General features: G+C 42.8%; 1 protein-coding gene across 5 annotated transcripts in view; it reads left to right on the top strand.

Annotated features, from left to right (window-relative positions):
- Positions 1-20,877, top strand: part of FYN (FYN proto-oncogene, Src family tyrosine kinase) — a 139,334-nt gene that overhangs the window by 87,952 nt on the left and 30,505 nt on the right. For 4 of the 5 annotated variants that reach the window (XM_032101501.1, XM_032101498.1, XM_032101500.1 and 1 more), the window contains 5 exons: positions 10,242-10,499; positions 11,040-11,136; positions 15,160-15,258; positions 16,365-16,468; positions 20,723-20,872. In XM_032101501.1, coding sequence (XP_031957392.1) covers positions 10,253-10,499; positions 11,040-11,136; positions 15,160-15,258; positions 16,365-16,468; positions 20,723-20,872 — 697 coding nt within the window. In that variant the 5' untranslated portion in view covers positions 10,242-10,252. Of the gene's footprint in view, positions 1-7,660; positions 7,673-10,241; positions 10,500-11,039; positions 11,137-15,159; positions 15,259-16,364; positions 16,469-20,722; positions 20,873-20,877 lie in introns of those variants that run through there. The other variant, XM_032101499.1, reaches the window with a different exon arrangement.

Below are 20,877 nucleotides of genomic sequence, written 5' to 3'. Positions count from 1 at the left end.
ATGCTGTGTGAGAACTGCTCAGCAGTAGCTTAAACATGGGTGAGTTATCAATGTTGTTTTGGTCACAAATCTAAAGCACAGCAGGGTTTGGGATGCTATGGAGAAATTGAACCCTGTCCAAACACAGTAAACTTACCTAAGATGTCATCTAGCAGTAAGCTGTCATATACAGTAACCACAGTGGCAGCAGCTGGGTTTGAGAAAACAGGTCTCACTAGAGAACTTTTCTGTGGGTGTGTGAGCACAGGCAGAGTTTCTGTGTGTCCCCATTACTGGTGTAGTCAGTACCTTAAGCACTCATTGCCTGTATCACAATGTGGTTGCCACCCTGTTTGCCACCTGTCAGCAACTTTGCTGTTGTAGGTGAAGCCAGCTGCAATGATGGTGAGAAAGCTGGGGGTTTCTTTGTGGGAGGACCACAGGCAAATTTTTGCCCATGTTTAGGAAGGAGAGTATTTTTTTCCCCAGTGTAACTGGACAAATAAGGGATTTAAATAACTCTTTTAAAATGTTAGCAATAGCAACCTAGAAGAAATGAGAGCCCCTTCAGGAGGGAATGGTGTCTGGAACGGTCTCGAAGCCATCTCCTGATTTGAGACTCGGCTTGCTCCCTTTTTCTTGCTGTCACATCCTTCAAGTTCTTCCGTCACAAAACAGAAATCAGACAAGGCAGAGAAGAGGTTAGTTTCACTCCTGCATGGGCAAAGGGGGATGGGGAGGAGCAGTGAGAGGTTTTTTTGAGAGAAGATCTTTTTTTATGCCTCTTTCATAGTCCACAGTGGCAGACAGGCAGAACTTCTGTACTGCGTCCTTCCCCTTACCCCCCTTCCTTCCCTGCCCATCCTGGTTCACATTTGGCACTCTGCTCCGTGCCGCTCCCATACTGTGGGTCAGATGAACACTCATTAATCCTGGGTAGATTCTAAAAATAAGAATTGAAAGAAAAAAATCAGAACAGTGTGAATCAACCTGCAATCATCTTTCTGTTCTCTAATGGGAGAAAAGAAGGAGGAAATCAGTGGAGACACTGTTTTACTTCTTCTCTTTCCAAGACAAAATTATTCTGGCATTTGCAGCAGTTGTTCTCTTGCTATAGGTTTTCTAATTTACACACTTGAAAGGCACTTCAAAATTTAGGTGCATTAGCTCAAAATGCTTATGCAGACCATCCACCCACTTCTCTCTGCTCATGAATAGAGCTACCACAAGCAGCCTGATGAAGGAAGAATGTAGCTCAAAATCACACTGTTGAATTTACCTGGTGTTCTCATGTGTTACTCAGAACCAAGGATAGATCCATCCTTTGGGGGGGGTTAACTATAGAGCAAGCAGTGTGTTTAGCTGCTACCATTAGTTCTTAATTTCAAATATTCCTTTAACTCATTTTAAGCATGAAAAAAAATCCTATGTGCAGTTTTGAGTCTGACTTGCTCTTCAGTTTATGAGCATAAAACCTGCAAGCCTTCCCTCTCAAGTTAGCTACATGTAAGACTCTTTCTTTTAGATTACAAGTGAAGTTTGGATGCTGGTGGGAAAAGAAAAAAAAAACACAGAAGAACCTTTTCTCAGAACTGCTGCATTTTTCCAGGGCATCTTTTTTTCAAAGTAATGAAAGCCCTGAGACAGTACAAGGCATAACTCAGCTGCTGTAACTTTAAGAGATTGCAGCGTGAGCCTTTAATTGCTTCTTGTGTTTTGTTCTGGTTTGGTTTTGCTGAAAGGGATGTATCAGAGGGAGTGGAAGAGAATTCACTGTTTTTTGAAAAAGATGAGGCCCCAACATTCACAGACTTTGCTGGCAAAGAAGCTGCACAAAACCAAAGGGTGGCGACGTGTCCTTTCACGGGCAGTTCAGAGGGTTTGTCTTCTCTTCTTTCGCTGGGGAGCTTTTGATTACAGCTGCTCAAACAGCATTATGGTAACGCAGCTTCCTGTGGCCTTGCCAGGTGACCTCCCCACCAGACAGCTACCAGCCAGTCCCACCACCACCACTGCCCCTCAAAGAACACATGGATATGGTTATTATTCCTCCTGCCCAGCTGGAACACTGACGTCCTTTTTCCTCTCTAACTGGTAATAAATAGATCATACAGCTATATGGATAATAAACAGATTGTCTGGGTTGTAATAAATCTCTTGCCAGAGAGGGACCAAGACATTTATCACTCTTCCTTCCTGGCCCTGAGTGGCCACTCGCCATGCCCCATGGACATCTGTGCTCACAGCCTCTGGCAGAAGCCAAGGCTCTGGTTGGAGCTCAGTGAAATCCTTCCACATGCACCTTCTCTTCCCTGGTCTGGACCCCCGAAGCTGACTTAAATTAAACAGGCAAGGTGAAGCCCAAACCTTCATTTTTCATAACTGACTTTTAGTTCCAGTCCCAAAGGGGAAAAGAGGGAAGGCAAGCACAGAGCCACACTTTGCAGGCATGTGTTAAAACTTAAACCTTGTTTGTAGTGTCAGGAAGCTGTTGTTTCCAGGGCTGCATCCCCAGTCAGTAATGGAGAGGAACAGCAGGGCAGAATATGGCACTTCAAAGCTCCTTGCAGGGTCTGCTCTTCTCACAGCAGCAGGAGCTGCTCCCTTTCCTGAACCCCTTCTGCCACCATTGTAGAAGACTTCCAAAGCAACTTAAGCTGACAAGAAACAATAGTAAGAGCACACCAGCACTGTAAAAGGCATTTGCTTTGAACCAGGGCAGTATGGCAGGAGGAGCTCAGCTAAGACTGCTCTTCCTGCTCATCCAGCCATGGATGTCCACGGACACTGGGCAGTAGCCTGGCTTTTGACTGTTGCAGATGAACAACTGAACTGTTGGGGTTTTTTCTGCTCAGCCCACTGAAGCAGAATCTGGGAGTGAAGCATTAAAGGACTCCCTTAAAAAATCAAATTAATGCAGCCGAGGAGTTTTTGATTGTTGTTTTGAAACATACTTTAAGTTTTGCCCTGGTGTTTCTGGCTTTTTGTTCAGGAATATAACTTTGTGTATATGAGATCTTCTGCATATCTTTAACAGTCAGAGGGCATCCAGTGGTAGTACTGTGTCTTCTCTGATTTACATTTTTCAATGCAGCATGACAGGTGTGGTGCACATGTACATTTGCAAGAATTCTACACAAATCTCCATCTTCGTTCAAGGCTGAACCAGAGCTATCATATTGCAATAAAATTATATTCTTTCTAGATCGGACCTTAGTATAAAAATTATATGTATACATAGTAACCTGCAACCCACAAGCCTGAGAAATAATGAATAACATCCAAGAGTCTGAATTTTAAAGTATTTGTTGTATCTCTCTGACCTAAAAATTGTGGAATTACTGGCTAAGCTGGGATGTAGGCAGTTCTCTAAAATGTCCCAGAGTTAATAGATAAAAACAAAAATAATGCAATAAGTGTGGCTGTTTTATTCCATCTGTTTCATTTGAGTTGGCTTGAAACTGATGCAGTATTAATTCTGGAAATCCAAAATGCTCCCATCAGCATAGATGTGAGTCAAAGAGAGGTCAGCGAGCAGACAGCATGAGAATTACTGACCTACATAGGATTGGTTTTAAGTGCCTGTTTGTTGCCCAACTTGGAATGCCTTCCTAGTGACTTGTAATAGTCAAAGTGGGTGAGTGAGACTTTTCTGAAAATTGGGGAGTTTAATGTGTCGCAGAGTTGTGTTTCAAAATATGTAATCCATCAGTTTCTCTCTAGGGAGCTACTAATAGGACATGGAAAGTAAGACATTTCAACTTCAGGGTAAATTTCTGTGTTGATTATTCCCTCTATACAGCCTGCAGGAGGCATTCCACAGTCATTTTTAAAGTCTCTTTTAAAAATTCTTGGAGTTCTTATTCTTGGAAAGCCTTTTCTGTCCTCCTTGAATCTTCACGGTAACTCAGAATGTGACATTTTGAATATTAAATCCCACGGTAGCTCATAAAATTTGGTTTATTTGATGTCACAGACTGATAGTTCTGTGATGCTTTCAGCAAAACGTAAAGCACCAAGAAGTCAGCCCTTAGAGATTTCATTTTTCACAGCCATGCTGGATGCAACCCTTAGTTTGATTCATGCCTGTTCACCACAGAGACTGAATAAAAGCCAAGGATTTTGTGCTGCTGATTTCCTTTTAACATAACTATTTCTTAACTCAGCTTCCCTGCTGATGCTTTCCAGACAGGATTTGTAAGACTTGGTCAGAAAAAGGCAGTTGACAGTTACCAGTCATCCAGCCTATCCCTTTCATGTTTTTTACTGAGAGAAGTTACCTTAAAAATATGCCATCAGATTTCATTCCAGAGAAATCCAGGAGGAAGGAGAATGCACCCTGCTGGGTCTGAACCTGCTCCCCATCTCTTCAGCAGGTTGGAGCCTCCTCCTGTGCCAGTTCCCTTTCCTGTGCAAGGGGTTGAAGGACAGAGGCCACAGCATGGATCGAAGGGTGCAGAGTAGACAGGTTTTTCCCTGCATCTCCCGCTACCTTTCTCTCAAACACTCTTAGGAGCTATTTTCTCTTACAACTCTAAAAAAAGTAGGTTCTGAAGATGTACCATAATTCAGAGTTTCAGCTGTGGGTTGCAAAAGCTTATGAGAAAACTTTTGATACTCTGAAGGAGTGAATTTACACCATTCTTCCCCCCATCCATATGCTTACTACTGCAGAAGCAAAGGTTAATCAGTACTTTTTGCTTTTCAGATATCACATGTTGGAACTTTTACTTCTAAAATAGAAGTATGAAAAAGAGGAATTTTCCTGCTACTCTTGGACTTTTCCTAGGTTTGGATTAGCTAGCAGAGGACTGCTTTTGTTTTTGTTAATGGAGTGGATGTCTGGCTTTGTTGGGTGTTTCAGTTTTGGCTTCCATTTTGAATCAAGAACAAAAAGAAAAACCAAAGTAGGATGATTTACAGTAATAATAATGTTAATACATCTCCTTAGCCTTCATCTGTATCCTACCTGAAAGTAATGAGGTGCTATGACTATATAAATTATTAATAATGACATAATTAATTTTATATCCTTGTCCACAATGTGGGTGGAAACTACTCTTCTGGCTAGACACATGTTGGATTGCTTGCAGTGTAAATGTTGGAGTCCAAGAAATGTAATCAGGACAAGAAAGGAGACAAGTAACATGTTTATTTTCATTTGTCTCTAAGGAAGTCTCAAAACCCATGAAAACGGGGGGGGGAGGTATGTTTTCATGAAAACACATGTTTTACACTGCCCATAAAAACACAGCTTCAAACTAAACAAATTGAACTTGCTTGCATTAGAAAAGTTCATTTTATTTGGGCCAGTTACATACCTTTTAACATGACCAGTGTCAGACTATGATATTGCTGTGTGACCCATAACTCACACATCCGAGAAATGCTGCCTTTCCTAGTGGAAATGGAATAAAAACTTGTTCCCTTACTGTAAGATGCACAGCATGTTGGATGAACAACACTGTGTGCTCATCTCTAGAGAGTTTAGTGTAAAACAACTCCAGATTTTGTTTGGTGATCTCAGAGCCGGCTGAATAATTCCAGCCTTCCACAGTTCCCAATGCTGACATGCAGGGAGATGAAACTTTTGGATATTAAAAGCCTGCTCTGTGATACTGAAGGAGATTAGTTTTTGGATTCCATTCATTGACACAAAGGCGGATGCTGAATGGAGGTGATATTTATTGTCTATGAAACCCCTGAGTAAGCTGAAATCACTTTAGGCATGTACATGCATACATGTATTCTCTCACATTTAGCCAACTCCCCACAATGCTGTTTCTTTGAGCCAAGAACAGACAACTTTCAGGGACTTGGCTTGAAAAGATGTGTGCATGTAACACCCTCTGTCACATTTTACAAGAAGCTGCAATCAAGCAGTCTTTATACTTGGATTGTCTAGACACTGTGACAGTGGGAGGGGACAAGTGAAAGAAAAAGCCTTTTTTGTCAGTCGTTCACTCTGCATCAAATTCTCCTTCCTGGTGTGCTGCCGTTGCCAGCAAAAAGATCAAGCAAGCAAAAACCAAACAAAAATCAGGAAATTCATAATTCACTAGTTCTCCATGCATACCATTCCTAGTAATAAAAACCCAAACCATTTTTTAAACTACTAGTACATATGTATACCATCTCCTTGTTTATTCACTTTTTTCAGAATTAATACTTTTAGCAGTTTTTGCAGCTGATTTGTTATTTTAACGTTTTCCTTATCAATGTGTAAATGAAATATGTAGGGTTGTCTTGTCAGCAGTTGTAAATTTATACATGAAATATTCCCGGATTTCAGTGGGGATTTTTTTTCCCTGCTCAGCTGAACGTTTGTGAATGAGCAACAAGAAAACCACTTTCCCTCCCACTGGTCTCCCAGATTTCATGTTTCCTATCTCTTTTTTTTCTTTACTTTTCTTCTCTACTTTTTTCATGAAAGCACATGGGGAAAAATAAGAGGAGAAACAGAGCTGGGAGGGAAAAGGGAGGAGGTGATAGCATTTCACAGGGATGTAAGTCTGCAAGCCAGCAAAAAGGCTGTGAAATTCTTCTTTAAACAGTAAATCCTGCATATCACTTTGTTGCTTTGAGGTGAATAAGCCCATGTTGCAGCCTTTAAGCAGGCTGATTTAATGGCTTACTCTTCCCTCTTCAGGTGGTCAGCACCTCTCTGCCCTTCCTGTTGAGCTGGGATTTCTCTCGTGGTAACTCCTACGCATCCTTTGCTCGCTGCCCATGTTTTGTTCTCTGCACATCACAGCCATGCTTTCACAGAGGTGTAGTAGGGTCCAAGTAGTGAGTCCCAGACTCATCCCTCCTGCCCAAAGCCTTCTGTGCTCTGCCCATACTGAGAGCAGGGAGATGAGCCATCACCCCACGGGGCTCTTGCCTTCCACTGCTTCACTCCCTGGCAGTGCCATAGGACTCCTTGGTTCTGAGTGAGGAAAACCTCACTTCTGAATGACATCTCCAAACAAAGGGTCTCCAGAGCCAGACTATCCTGCTGTTGAAATGATAAAAGCAGTAGTCATGTCTCCACAAGCAGTTTTTCACAGCTGATATGAAGCTGGCCAGGGCACCTCTGCACCTCTCATGGTCCCTGTGGGCTCACCTGGTGTCGCTACTGGTCCTGGGGATGCACAATACTCTGCACCTCCAGCTCCAACCCAGCTTGCAGGGCAAGCAGAGGAGGAAGGTTAGCACTGGCTGCTGCAGCAGTAACAGCAGCAGTGTTTTTTGCAGCCTCCAGGCTGCAAATCCCTTTCCCTCGACCAGTTGTTGCTTTAGTTTCTTGAGGGATCCCAGCTCATGCCACACATTCCAGCAAGTGCAAAGTCAGGAGTCCATTTTTCTGTTCTCCAAACATTTTGGTGAGGGAACCCCACTGAGTGGGTGTGGTATCTTGAAGGGAATACAGAAATGCAAAAAGGGCAGTTTTAAGTTAGGTTAAGAGCAAGAGAGGGTAGACCCATGCTAATTACATGCAATGCAGCTCCCGGAAATAAATAAAAATAAAATTACAGCACCACAGAATCATTTAGGTTAGAAAAGACCTCTGAGATCATAGCACCCAGCCTTTGACTGATCACTGCCATGTTAACTAGACCATGGCACTGAGGGCCATGTTCAGTCATTTTTTGAACACTTGATGTTCAGCCTGAATCTCCCCTGGCAGCCTGAGGCCATGGCCTCTCATCCTGTCACCAGCTGGCTGGGAAATAGACTCACCCCTAGCACCTCATATCTTTCTTGTAGTGAAAGGCCCAGAACTGGACACAGGATTCAGGGTGGGGCCTCACCAGTGCTGAAAACGGGGAAAATCACTGCTCTGCTGGCCACACTATTGCTGATCCAGGCCAGGATGCCGTTGTCCTTCTTGGCCACCTGGGCACAGCTGGCTCATGTTCAGCTGCTGTTGACCAGCACCCCCAGGTCCTTTTCCCCTGGGCAGCTTTCCAGCCACTCTGCCCCAGCCTGTGGCACTGCCTGGGGTTGTTGTTACCCAAGGGCTTGGCCTTGTTGAACCTCACACAATTGGCCTCAGCCATCGATCCAGCCTGTCCAGATCCCTCTGCAGAGCCTTCCTGCCCTCCAGCAGAACAACACCCCCACCCAACTTGGTGTCATCCGGAAATTTACTGAGGGCACACTCGATCCCCACATCCAGATCATCGATAAAGATATTGAACAGGAGTGGAGACTGGATCCAACACTGAGCCCTGGGGAACACCACTGGTGACCAGAGGCCAAATGGATGCATTCACCTGCACCTCTGGACTTGGCCATCCTGCCAGTTCTTAACCCAGCGAAGAGTCCACCTGTCCAGCTTCTCCAGGAGAATGCTGTGGGAGACAGTATCAAAGGTTTTCCTGAGGTCCAAGTAAACAACATTCACAGCCTTTTCCTCATCCACTAGGCCAATCACCTGGTCATAAAAGGAGATTAGGTTGGTCAGGCAGGACCTGCCTCTCCTAAACCTGTTCTGGCCGGTTCTGATCCCTTAGTTGTCCTGTGTGGGTCTTGTGATTGCACCCAAGATGATCTGTTCCATAACCTTGCTGGGCACCAAGGTCAGACTGGCAGGCTCTTCTTGTCCTTCTTGTGGACCACCAAAATGGTGCTTGTTTTTTCTCAACAGACTTGTAGAATAACTGGAAGTATCTGCAAATCTTCAACAGAAGTGTTTTTCTTGTTAATTAGGCAGGTTAGATGTAGGAAGCAGGTATCCAGACTGTGGACTGTCACAGAAAAACAGGAAGCTGCTGCGTAATTTTTCTAGCATTAGCACTGGTGAAACATTCTTTTTCTGAATCCCGTGAGTTTGTCAAAACCAATTTCCTGTGTTGATGTTGGGGTGAGGAAACAGCTAGCCTGGAAGCTACAGAAAAATTAGGAAATTTTAAAAAGCGTAAACTTTTTATTTACCTGAAGTGACAGATATTGTCTGAAATGTGAAAAGAAATGTGGGGCAAAAAAAAAAAGTACTTGGCTATATTTTTTTTTTCTGTTCTCTGCATTTTCTCTCTATTTATATATTCTGGAAAAAGTATGTCTAGTAAATAATTTTCTAAGATTTTTTTTCTTCTGCCACTTCTCTTCCAGCCCCACTGTTCAGAGCATGTTGTTTGTGTGCCAGGTCGCATCTCAGAGTCACTGTACTGGTTGAGTTCAAGGATGCATCCAGACAAGTATCTGATTCCCTAGGTTCATTACACCCAGCTCCAGAAACTCAGGTTTTGTGTCTAGGTTCAACTTGAGTCAATAGGAAAGAGTTCAGTAACACCACCACATGGATTATAGAAAGTTAGAGCTAGCAGATGAAAGGCAACACCGGGTAACAGGACTAATATTGCAGGACTGCTTCTGAGATGTGGTGAATCACCCTCTGTCTCCCTCCACGCAGAGAGAGGCAGGCACCTAAAATAAACAGAGATTAACCCAGGCCCTAGTAGTGCCTCATGAGGATGGTGAACAAGAGGTTATAAGAATTAAAAAAACTTGAAGCAACCTCTTTTGAAGCTGTAATTTTTGAAACCCTCTCAGTTTCATCCTGTGCGGAATCTGTACTTGGAATTGCTCTGCATTTGACATGTTAATTCTTCTGGGACTTTCTCTAGTTTCTTAACGTGTGAACTTTTGGCAGCCCCACCTTCTGCTACCAATGGTTTTAGCCCTCAATTTGGTACTACATAAAAAGGAGCTTCCTTTGTTTTTAGTTGTGCCCCCTGATAAGCTCCCTCCTACTTTCCTGCTGTAGTAACTCTTTGCTCACTGTGGCTGCTTTTCTGGTTGCCGTGCAGAGCTCCAGCAATGGAAGAAGCTTTTTACTGTCTTTAGGTGAAGTCAAATATGAACCACAAGCTAAATGCCTCATTCTGTGTTCTGAGGGCAGTCTTGAACATCTCCAGCTGCACTTTTTTGGCTGAGTCCTTTGCCTGCCAGTTGTGTTCTCCTGGCAAAGGGTGAGCAAGATGGGTTTCATCCTCTTTGTACCTCCATGCAAAGTATTGCCTGGCAGAGCTGGGCAAAGATCTGCCACTACTCTAAGAGCAGGCAGGACCCCTTTCCCCAGGCCTCGATGGAAAATTCCCGAGGGGAAGATTTTGTGTGAGCTTTTTTGTGTTGCTGTTTTTATTCAGACCACTGCAGGTTTTTTTTTAAAAGTGCTTAACTTCTGAGCAGTGAACTTTAGCCTCATCATATGTGGGTTTGGAGGAGATCTGGTGAGCATCAACATACGAACACCTGTCCTTTCCTTCCTCTCCTAGGATTTTAGATAATGGGCTGTGTGCAATGTAAGGATAAAGAGGCAACAAAACTGACTGACGAGAGGGATGGCAGTTTAACTCAAAGCTCAGGCTACCGCTATGGGACAGATCCTACTCCACAGCACTATCCTAGCTTTGGTGTGACTTCAATCCCAAACTACAACAACTTCCATGCCACAGGAGGCCAAGGACTGACCGTGTTTGGTGGAGTCAACTCCTCCTCTCATACAGGGACGCTGCGTACAAGAGGAGGAACAGGTGAGTTTGAAAGTCTTATTTTAGTTCTCGTAGTGTCAATCCTGCATCTACAGCAGAGGCCTGACTGTCTCAGCATGTTGCTTTTGGGAAGAGTCGTTTCTTTAAATAGTGCAAAGAATTGAAGTAGGGTGGAGCTGGGTCTTCCCCCCTACCTTTGCTCACTTGCAGGTTCACGTGGGGATGAGAAATTATGTATACATGCCAAATTTGGCTAACTGCCTCTTCCCTCTACCAGGGAATGGAAAGTGTGGGCTGAGCCACCTCAAGTAGTTGAATACTTGGCATGGCTATGTCTAAACTTTCTCTTCAGCCCCTTGGCCTGTTTGGGATCCTGTGACTGTACAGAATGAAGGAGGTGGAGTGCCCACTGGCTGCATAAGACCAGAGAGATGAGAATTGTTCAGAAAGTAGGAGTGTTCAGTTTGGTTTGCTCCTCAGCAACTGGAGCAGCTTGCCTGTGGCTTAGCTACATAATCTCTTGAGGTTCCTTTCCCTCCTGTCTTTTGTGATGGAGTATAACCCACCTGTCTTTTTCTTTAGGTGTAACTCTTTTTGTGGCGCTTTATGACTATGAAGCAAGAACAGAAGATGACTTGAGTTTTCACAAAGGAGAAAAATTTCAGATACTTAACAGCTCGTAAGTTTTAGGCTTGGGAATCTGCTTTTTAATAGTTTCAAACTTGTAATGTTTACAATAATGTTTACTTACGTTATTAATGTTTGCTTATGTTATTAGCCAGATCCGATGTTGGATATTGAGGTGTAGAGGGGGTTTACTCTATGCTTACTTGTCCTTGCATTTAGTGCCCTTCTACAAAGTGCTCTATTGTTGGGGAAAAAATGTTCAACCACATGCAGCTTTACTTAAAAAAATGTGTTAGATTGTGTGATTTACTTACATTTTACAGTAACCCCACATTCATAACTGAGACTACCAGCTCTGTACTTTACCAGTAGCCACAGAGGTTCTGCAAGGCATGTACTAACACTTTTTCCAATCTGCTGCAAGTATTCCTACACAGAAATGAGCTAAAAACCGATTCACAGAAGAGTAGTTATCGAGACTCACATGCCAAGTTTAAAAGCATTTTTGTCCTTTTAAAGGTAGGTGATGCAGTCAGAACATGGTAGGAAGTTCTGTTGCCATTGTACTGTTGCATCTGACATGAAAACCACATTTCCATCCTGGAAATCATCCACTTAAAATTAATTTTATCAACTGCCCAAAGAAAAAAAATCCCTTAGCAATTTAAAAATAACTTCTAAAACTCACTGTGCTACTGACCTATATCTGAACATCTTGTAATTCTTGGCTAAGAACATAAAGTGGCAGGCTCTGTGTTATGTTCACTACTGCTATCATGTTGAGGTAAAAATGGGTTAACAACCAAGCGTGTCACTTTCTTAAGGTTTTGTGATACTGGTCTTCTCTTTTTTTCTTACAATATGAGGCAAGTGAGGCAAATTCACCCCTGGTGCAACTCCTGTTAATTTTAATATAGCAACTGCAGGGTTGGAATTGGCTCAACACGCATTGAAGTTTAAAAAAAATCAGGTAATTCTGTGGAATATTTCATGACGCTAAAGGGCTTTGATGTAGATGAAAGCACAGAAACTTCAGTTATGACTTGTGGAGGGAACAGCAGTTTAAAACCTTTCTGCTTCTAAATTAGCAATTGGAAACGAACCCTTTTTTATGATCCATTTTTGTTCACATTGCCTTGTACTTTCCTAACCTTGCACAAACTATGCCATAACTTGGAACAAGAGGTTCCACACATTATAAACACCTTGTACATGCCAGTTGGTGAAATCTGGGGGTGCTCACCAGGACTTGAAGAGCAATCATCCTTCGAGTTGGTGAGACAGAGAGATTCCCCTTCATGTCGGCAGCTGCAGTGCATGCATTTTGATGCAGGTAATTGCTGCCTGGAAGAAAGTTTTCTAAGAAAGGAAAAAAATCCAAGCATCCATTGATTTTCCTGTAGGATTACAGAAGCTCAGTTCCTATCATAGTCAGGTCTATTTGCTTGTAAACATGGACCTAACCACACCCCTGGAGTAGTGACAGCCAGAATGGGAATCTCCAGAAAGCTGCTTTTCTGTGAGAATGCTTCCTCTCTCCACTTACATCAGGAATTATATGAAGTAAGCCCATTCTTAAAGCACCTGCCAGTGCTGCTTGCAAATAGAAAGCATATATGTGGTTTGTCTGGGATTTTTGAATTTTTCTTCAGCTCTCAACAAATGAAATTTGGTTTGTGCTTTGGAGTAAACATTCAGCGCAATACCTGAAATGACATACAGGGGGTATCCCTGTAATTTGGATTCGGAAATTTTACTAAAGGCAGTCTGGGGCAAAGAGGTAGCTGTAGAGTGGAGTGGTTCAGAGCACAGCCTGACTTTGGGGCTTTGAAACACTGGGCCATCCCCAGCATTCCCTCCACCACACCCTGCCTGGCCCCATTGACTAGCTGCCTCCTACCTCAGCTGCAGGTTTAAAATTAAGAGCTGTGAAAAACGCCTGCATTCCTCCTCCTTTCTGGCAGCGCTTTGAGAGATGTAAGCTTCTCTGTCAAAGCAGAGGGGGTTGTTCCTGGTGTTGTGATCATCTACGGGACTGCTTTTTTCCTCCCTAGATACGACAAAATACCTCCATCTAGTGGACTCTCTGCACCGTAAGGAGAATAAATGGAATGGTACAATTTATCAAGCTCAGTATGGCGTAATGCCTCAAATATTCTACAGCAGCATATGGGAGAAGGGTTAGCACTTCAGCCGGTAATATTAGAGACACAAACAAAAAGGGCCATTTGCCTGACATGCTGATGCACACAGGGTGTATTAAAATAGTGTCAACTGCCAGTCTCTACAAAAACTGTCTGCTCTTCATGTTTCTGGAACTGTAAAATTGGAAGCATCTCCTTTCTGACTAGTCACATCTGTTTTCTAGTTGTTTTCCATAGAGTTCATGCTCCTTTAAACTGTTAAATAAAGTAAGTTGAAATGTTAAAGTAGGAATTCCCCTTGACACAACCTTTCCTTCCAGTAATAGCTTAGACAGTGTGTTTTCTGTAACTGCTTGCTTCCAGAAGAGGCTGAATTCTCTGGCCACATTTGATAATAGTATTTTATTCAGTGAGCAAGTCTCTGGTTTACAGAGAAGAGAACTGAGAAAGAGTTTCTAAACAGAAAAGAGCATGCTTATTAGTAGCGCTAGGAGTTAAACACTGGTGGATCTGGTGCTGAGAATGAAATACAAATTGCTAAATCCCAAATCATTGCATCTTGCAAAAAGCTGAGAAATAAACTTCTCTTAAAGCCACACATCCTGCAGGAATGCACATTCTCTGAAAGGCAGCACCATGTCCCCACTCTGTGCACCAGCGTAAGACAAAAATTCATGCTGAGCCTACAGAATGCTGCCTTAAGATGGTCCTGCATGAGCCTCTTCACACTTAAATGTTGTAGAAGAAGAGGGTTTTTTACGTATTTGAAAATGCAGCCTAGTCCTTTGCTACTTCAGCTACCTCCGCCAGGTGGCCAGCAGAGGGAATCTGGACAATGAAGTGTGATCCGTAAGGGCCATCTAAAATGCCATGTTGATAGATGGCTTTTTGATATCTTTGGGTTTCAGATTAATTATGCTCATAGAAGTTTAAAATTAGCAGTGAATGTGACATTGTGTTGTGGTTTAACCTCAGAGAGCAACTCAGCCCCACACAGCCACTCACTCACTTCTCCTGTGGTTGGATCAGGGAGAGAATCAGAAGGGTAAAAGTGAGAAAGCTCATGGGTTGAGATAAAGGCAGTTTAACAGGTAAAGCAGAAGTCATGCACAGAAGCCAAGCAAAACAAGGAATTCATTCACAGCTTCCCATGGGCACACAGGTGTTCAGCCATCCCTGGGAAAGCAGGGTTCCATCATGCCTTACTGTGACTTGGGAAGGCAAACGCCATCACTCCAAACCCCTTTTTATCTTCTTCTTCCCCAGCTTTACATGCTGAGCATGATGCCATATGTTCTGGAATACCCCTGTGGTCAGTTGGAGTCAGCTCTCCCGGCTGTGTCCCCTCACACACATCCATGCACACCCCACCCCCTCTCTGGTCGGGTGTGAGGCTGAAAAGGCCGTGACACTGTAGGAATGCTGCTCAGCAGTAATGAAAACATCCCTGCCTTATCAACACTGTTTCCAGCACAAATCCAAAACATAGTCCCATACCAGCTACTTTGAGGAAAATTAACTCCATCCCAGCCAAAACCAGCACACAGCATTCATTTTGGCAATTTTCCTATTAGCTCTCTCAAGGGTCTGTATTAGAATAATTGCTATGGATACAGTTTTCAATATCCTAGTCCAAATCCAGCCCTCACCAAACCCGATTACACTGGGCTGTTCTGCCTCTTCGTGCCATTATGCTACGTCTGGAAGGCTACAGTACTAATCACTGCTGCAGTAATTATAGGTGTAAAGATATACGTGTATTATTTGGGTTTAGATGCAGACAGCTCTCTCAGAAGCCCGCCAGTGATAAAGAGATGAGCTGCTGTGGCTTCTTACGGCCGTGCAGTTTTGGGTGCTGTTAATGAAGTCAGATCATTGTCTTTACAGCTGTGTCTTGCTCTCACTTCTCCTCCTCACCTCTGTTTCCCCAGGGAAGGAGACTGGTGGGAGGCCCGTTCCTTGACAACAGGCGAAACTGGTTACATTCCCAGTAATTATGTGGCTCCAGTCGATTCCATCCAAGCAGAGGAGTATGTTTTCTTTTTTTTGTTCTAAAGACCCATTAGTGCTGTATTAGAAGGCGGTGTGAGGAGTTGGTTTTGATTGATTTCAGCGATTTTTCAAATGACTTGCATTATATTTATTTCGGTTCTTAACTGCACTGATAAATAATTAGGTAATTAGTAACAAAAGAAGCACAAGCTCAGTGCTTTTTCAATGTCAAAACAAAGGAAGAAAACCTAAAGGAACACAGGTCTGCTTCCTTTTTTCAAGTGTCAGCTAATTTCAAGCTTTAACCAAAAGGTGCCCTTGCTTTTCCTGAACCATCTTGTAAAAATATTTTGAGTCAATTAGTGTGCAAACTGTCCATTAGAGAGGGCACATTGTATCAACAAATACAAGTCCTAGGATAGGTAGGATGTCCACAATGCATACACAAGGCTGCCTGATGAGGACCTGTGTGTGCAAAGAAAAGGAGTGATGTGTGTATTCACATTATTTCCAATATAAAGGATACAGTGGAGGAGTTTATAGAGCTGAGCAGGTACTACTGGAGTCTGTACTTCATGTGGTCCTTGGCTGATTGTGAAACAATACAAAAACGTTGCTGCAGGAAAGAAAAAAGGCTGTAACTCTGAAAGCCTCGTATAGAACCACAGAGAGGTTGAATCTCGTCCTGCTACTGAGGTTTTATAGCTGTGCTGCAACAAAAATACTGAGTACTAGTAAATCACTATGTAAGTCAAATATGTAGTTGATAGCAGCATCTGTAAAAATACTGCTCTTAGGCAGCGACACAGTTCTCTGCTCTCTTCCTTGTGTATACCCTCCACCCACCACGTCTTGGTCTCTGTTTGTCCAAGTCTGGCCTTTATTGTAGGACACCAAACATTCTCAGCACCTACTGATTATGGGCTGAATGCAAAGAGCTACTGCCCAACACAAGGAGCATCTACTACATGGTTTGTCACGTTGGCTTTGCAGCATGATGAAAGAGACACAGTACGACAAAAATGGTCGACGGTATCTGAGTAACCACAGTTTCCACACGAAATCGTCTCCCTGTCTGGGCTTTGTTACACTACTTAGTAATGCTGTGTAGCATTTGTCTCACTATTTCTGATGTTTCCCTAAGGTGGTACTTTGGCAAGCTTGGCCGAAAAGATGCCGAGAGGCAGCTGCTGTCGTTTGGAAACCCCAGAGGTACCTTCCTGATCCGGGAAAGTGAAACTACCAAAGGTAGGTTGGGCAACGGTATTCTGACTAGGAATGAGAAGGTAGTATGGAAAAAATTGTGCTAAGTGTGTGAAATACTGTTTTCAGTGGTATGAAGGTAGAGATAAGTATCATTTTGCATATATTTGTGTTAGGGAATTGGTTGTCTGGATATCCTAGGTCATAGGGTGAGTGTTCAAAGTAGAGAACAACCAAAGTACAACTCATGCTCAACCCATGGTATCTCCAGTGCAAGCTGCATGGTGTGATTCTTTGAAATGCTCAATCCTTGGGGGGAACAAAAAAAAGGAGAAAAAAAAATTATGCAGTAGTTTTAAATTCACATATTAACATGGGAAAGATTTGAATATACTTCTAATTAATATATTCATAAAGTATTAAACTGTATCCATTCTGTTGAAGTCAAGTGGAAGGATGTATTCTCCTCCTTCCCTCTAAAAATATTGGAGGAGTTCCAGTTTTCTTGGCGGGTGCTATTTTTGCTTTTACGTTTTGCTCACAGGGCCTGTCAAAATCTTCTTCAGAAGCTTCACATGTATGAAAAGATCTTTCTAACTCATACAACTGTTGAGCAGAAAACCTGCAACTAAGTAAAAACAAACCTGGCCATTTCTTAATTACCCAACAACCCAAAACAAAAGCTGTGGGAGGCATAAGTCACTAGAATTAATTCCATATACGTTCTGTAGTCTAATGATGGTTCACGTAATTAAAGCACTGACTTGTCAGTGCTTTGATCAGAGCACACTATCAGCTAGGCTCAGCATGCAAAATGGCTGGAGTCATGGCTAGTGAAGGGGCTTAAAGAAGAGAAGCAGTACTTCCACTCTTCTCTCCCTGACTTGTCTTCAGATGCTGCATTCAATCATCTAAAATTGTAGGTTTTGCATTTTTGCCTCCTGCAGTAGCTGGATTCTCCCTTTGCTGCCTATAACTCTGAAGGCTGTTTTTGATACAAAATCTGAATAGACTTGCTGTTGTTTCAGGCAGACAATTTCTTGTCACCCCACAGCTTCATCGTGCTTCCTGTAGTAGTGAGGCTCTCTCACCAGGAGCAAGACAGGCTCTAACTTGCTCTTTTCTGCAAATAGGCTCCACCTGTTTTTTTTCACCAACAGTTGCTATGATGTGTGTGAGGAGCAGGACTTCATCCCACTCTGTGCCAAGTTTAAAAACTCACTCACATGCAGCCATGGATCCTAAAAACAAACACAACACTGTTTCTCTAAACCACACTATCAGTTTAGTCTGGTTTCCCCGGTTTTGTACAGTGATAGGGGATCTGTTTTGCAGCACTGTTTACTTAGCTAAGTCAGCTTAAATTAGAAATTTTTCTGATTTCTTGTGAGACACAAAAACATTGGGGAAATGTAGTAATCCATCATGGGTGGACTTAGAGCAGCAAGTTTAATTTCTCTGCCTTCGAACTTAAGGCTTTCTACATCTTCAAGCAGAGTTTGCATCAGAGCTACAGGGAAAAAATAAATGTGCATGTTTTTTTGTAAAAAATGCCTGTTTCCCTTCTTATCCTTGTGGTGTTTGAGTATGTTGTTAGAGGAAAACAGAGAGCTTGTTCAAGAGAGAAAAAAATCGACTGGGTGGGTTTAAATGGTTTGTTCTGCCATAAGTCTTCTCAAAATGCCTTACCCCAACTAGTCATGGGCTTGAGGCAGGAATTGTTTTGTGACCTAGAATTGTCCCTTCTGCTTTAAATAATAACAATAATAAAATTAATCAGGATCATCTTAGAAGTATCATCATGATTTCAACATGAATTTAACCTCCCTTGATCATGGTTGCCTTCTCTTCTTACTTTCAAAATAAATCATATGGAGCTGGCTTTTCATTTTTTCAATGCCTGACTACCCAAGTACTTCATCAGCTCTTGTCTGTATAATCCTTCACCTGGTTTCAATCTCCACCTTTCAAGACTGTCTGGTTTTAGTTGTTTGGCTTTTTAAAAAAAAATCATTAGTGTGATATATTGTAATGCTGTATTTCTATCCCGAATTTTTATTATTTATATCTCTTATATTTCAATTTATCATCAGATGATAATGAATAGTATAGATAACCAACAGCCTAAATAAATGAATAATGAAATCCATCTTGGTTCTTGTTTATGTCCAGATTTGAACTAAAGCTCCAGTCCTGCAACTTGATCTGAGGTCAGAGGGGGTCCACAGAGGGCCACCCACACAGCTCCAATTGCAAACCTGGAGCCACAGATTGTTTACATTTTCCTAAAGAATCTAAAATAGTGACCAGATAGGCAGGGAGCGTGACTAAAGAAAATACGGCTGCTGCCAGTGGATCAAAACTCAAAAATGCGGAGGTGGAGAAGACTGCCTGGAAAATTCTGAAAGGAGGCTGACAAGTACAGCCCAGAGTGGTGGTACAAAGCATGCACAAGATGTGCTTGCAAATCACCAAAAAGCTTTGAACTCCTAGTTGAGAGAGATGTATTGTACTGACTCAGGGGGAGAACCTCTTCAGAAAACTGTCCTAAACAAATGGTATTTTTCTACACTTAGAAATCATAGATTCACAGCAAGGCTTGAGTTGGAAGGGACCTTAAAGATCATCTAGTTCCAACCCCACCAAAATAAATACATAAAAGTAAAAAAAAAAAAAAGGAAAGAGAGAGACATAAAACAACCCTTGACACTCCTTTAAGAGTGTCTCCCATTCAAATAAACCAGAATCATCTGTTTAAGTGCTGGCTCTTTTCCTCCTATATAGGGGACAAACAACGGGGAATTTGAGAAGTCCTTGGAGTCATGGTACAGACATTTTGCTCACTGCAGCTCCCTCGGGGATGAGCCCCCCACCAGTGCAACCTGTTGCTGGTTAATGTGGTCAGGGAGGCTTCTTCCTGAGGATACATCAAGAAAGACACCTCACACTGGGACCACCTATCGTGTGCAAAACTGTGACTGGTGGTTTTCCTTTCCTGCCCTTATAGCTGACATGGTTACCAGTGAAAGCAGCAGAGGCTCCAGAAGGAGGACCTTCCTGAGATCTCTGCGGCTGCCAGTTACCTCTTCTCCTTTTAATGTCTAAATTCCCTTGAGTATACAAAATATTTGTCTGAGCCATGGGTGAAAACTTGTTTTCTTCGCTCTCTTTGAAATGGGCCATGTTTTTGTTCAGATGCTGCGTTATGCTGTAAAAAAGTTGCTTTGCTTTTGGCACTGTAGAACACCAACACGTGTGCCACTGGATGTAAAATAGGACTGTCCTCCAAAGTAAGACACCTGAACGTGCTGGTCTCCACATAGGTGGCTGAGCTTTTTTCCCCACAGTCATCAGGAAGCCGGGGCTCTGTTCAGCTGCCTGTGATGCAGACACAAGTGCCCACACTGGTATTACACCACAGTGCCATAACACTCATGGAAACTGGGCTGGGATTCAGCTGCCCTCAGAGCACCAGAGGCTTATGTATGGGCATATAAATCAAGCCCCCAGCCCACCTACAGACTGCCACCACTGCACCTAAAATTGAATTCAGCCTATCAACGGAGGTTCCTTTACCTGGCTGTGAGCATCCAGAGCCATTTGAAATGCCTGCAGGGCATCCACATGGCTGGAAGAATGTGACAGCCTGTGGGAGAACTGCCAAGCAGCATGTCCTGAGGCATCTCACATGGCACTTAATCCATGTGCTTGGGCATCTGAATCCCACTAGTAAGCTCTAAAGCCCCACATGGATTTGGGAAGTTAAACATGAAGTTCTTGTGGATCAGCTGGTGTTCAGTCTTGGTGTAGTATTACCTTCCAAAGACTGTGGCATACAAGGTATGCTTATTTGGTTGGTTAATGTTTATAAAGAAGTTTGGCATCCATCCAGGTGACAACACTACCCACATATAAAGCCATTATCTCCAGAGCTTCCTATGAAAATCTTGATATTTACCACCCACTGGCATTTACATGAAGTGTAGTATTTGCAGTGTAACCTGACACTTAGAATAGGAAGTCAGTTAAACAGCCTGGAGCAGTAAATGTTAAAATGTGAGTTTTCATTTACACAGAAGTCCCAGTTTCTTTCTTGAACATTGTGAAAGGGACATGGTGTGAACATCCCAGGATTTCTCTGACACTTATCTCATTGTGTTAGATTAATTTGCTCCTTTGCAGGACACAGTGAGCTTTTTGGAAGGAATTTCTCTTTCACTTTGTAACAACTGACCAGGAAACCAAAGTCTTTGTGACTAAAAGCTAATTACAATTTTATTTCTCCTTTGCTTGGAACAGGTGCCTATTCCCTGTCTATTCGAGACTGGGATGATATGAAAGGAGATCATGTCAAACATTATAAGATTCGTAAACTTGACAATGGTGGATATTATATCACAACTCGGGCACAATTTGAAACTCTTCAGCAGCTGGTTCAGCATTACTCAGGTAAT

The sequence above is a fragment of the Corvus moneduloides genome, chromosome 3, assembly GCF_009650955.1.
Source record: "Corvus moneduloides isolate bCorMon1 chromosome 3, bCorMon1.pri, whole genome shotgun sequence".
In the NCBI taxonomy this organism is placed as follows: Eukaryota; Metazoa; Chordata; class Aves; order Passeriformes; family Corvidae; genus Corvus; species Corvus moneduloides.
Note: the sequence above shows the minus strand (reverse complement) of the source record. Positions and strands in the feature narration are given on the sequence as shown.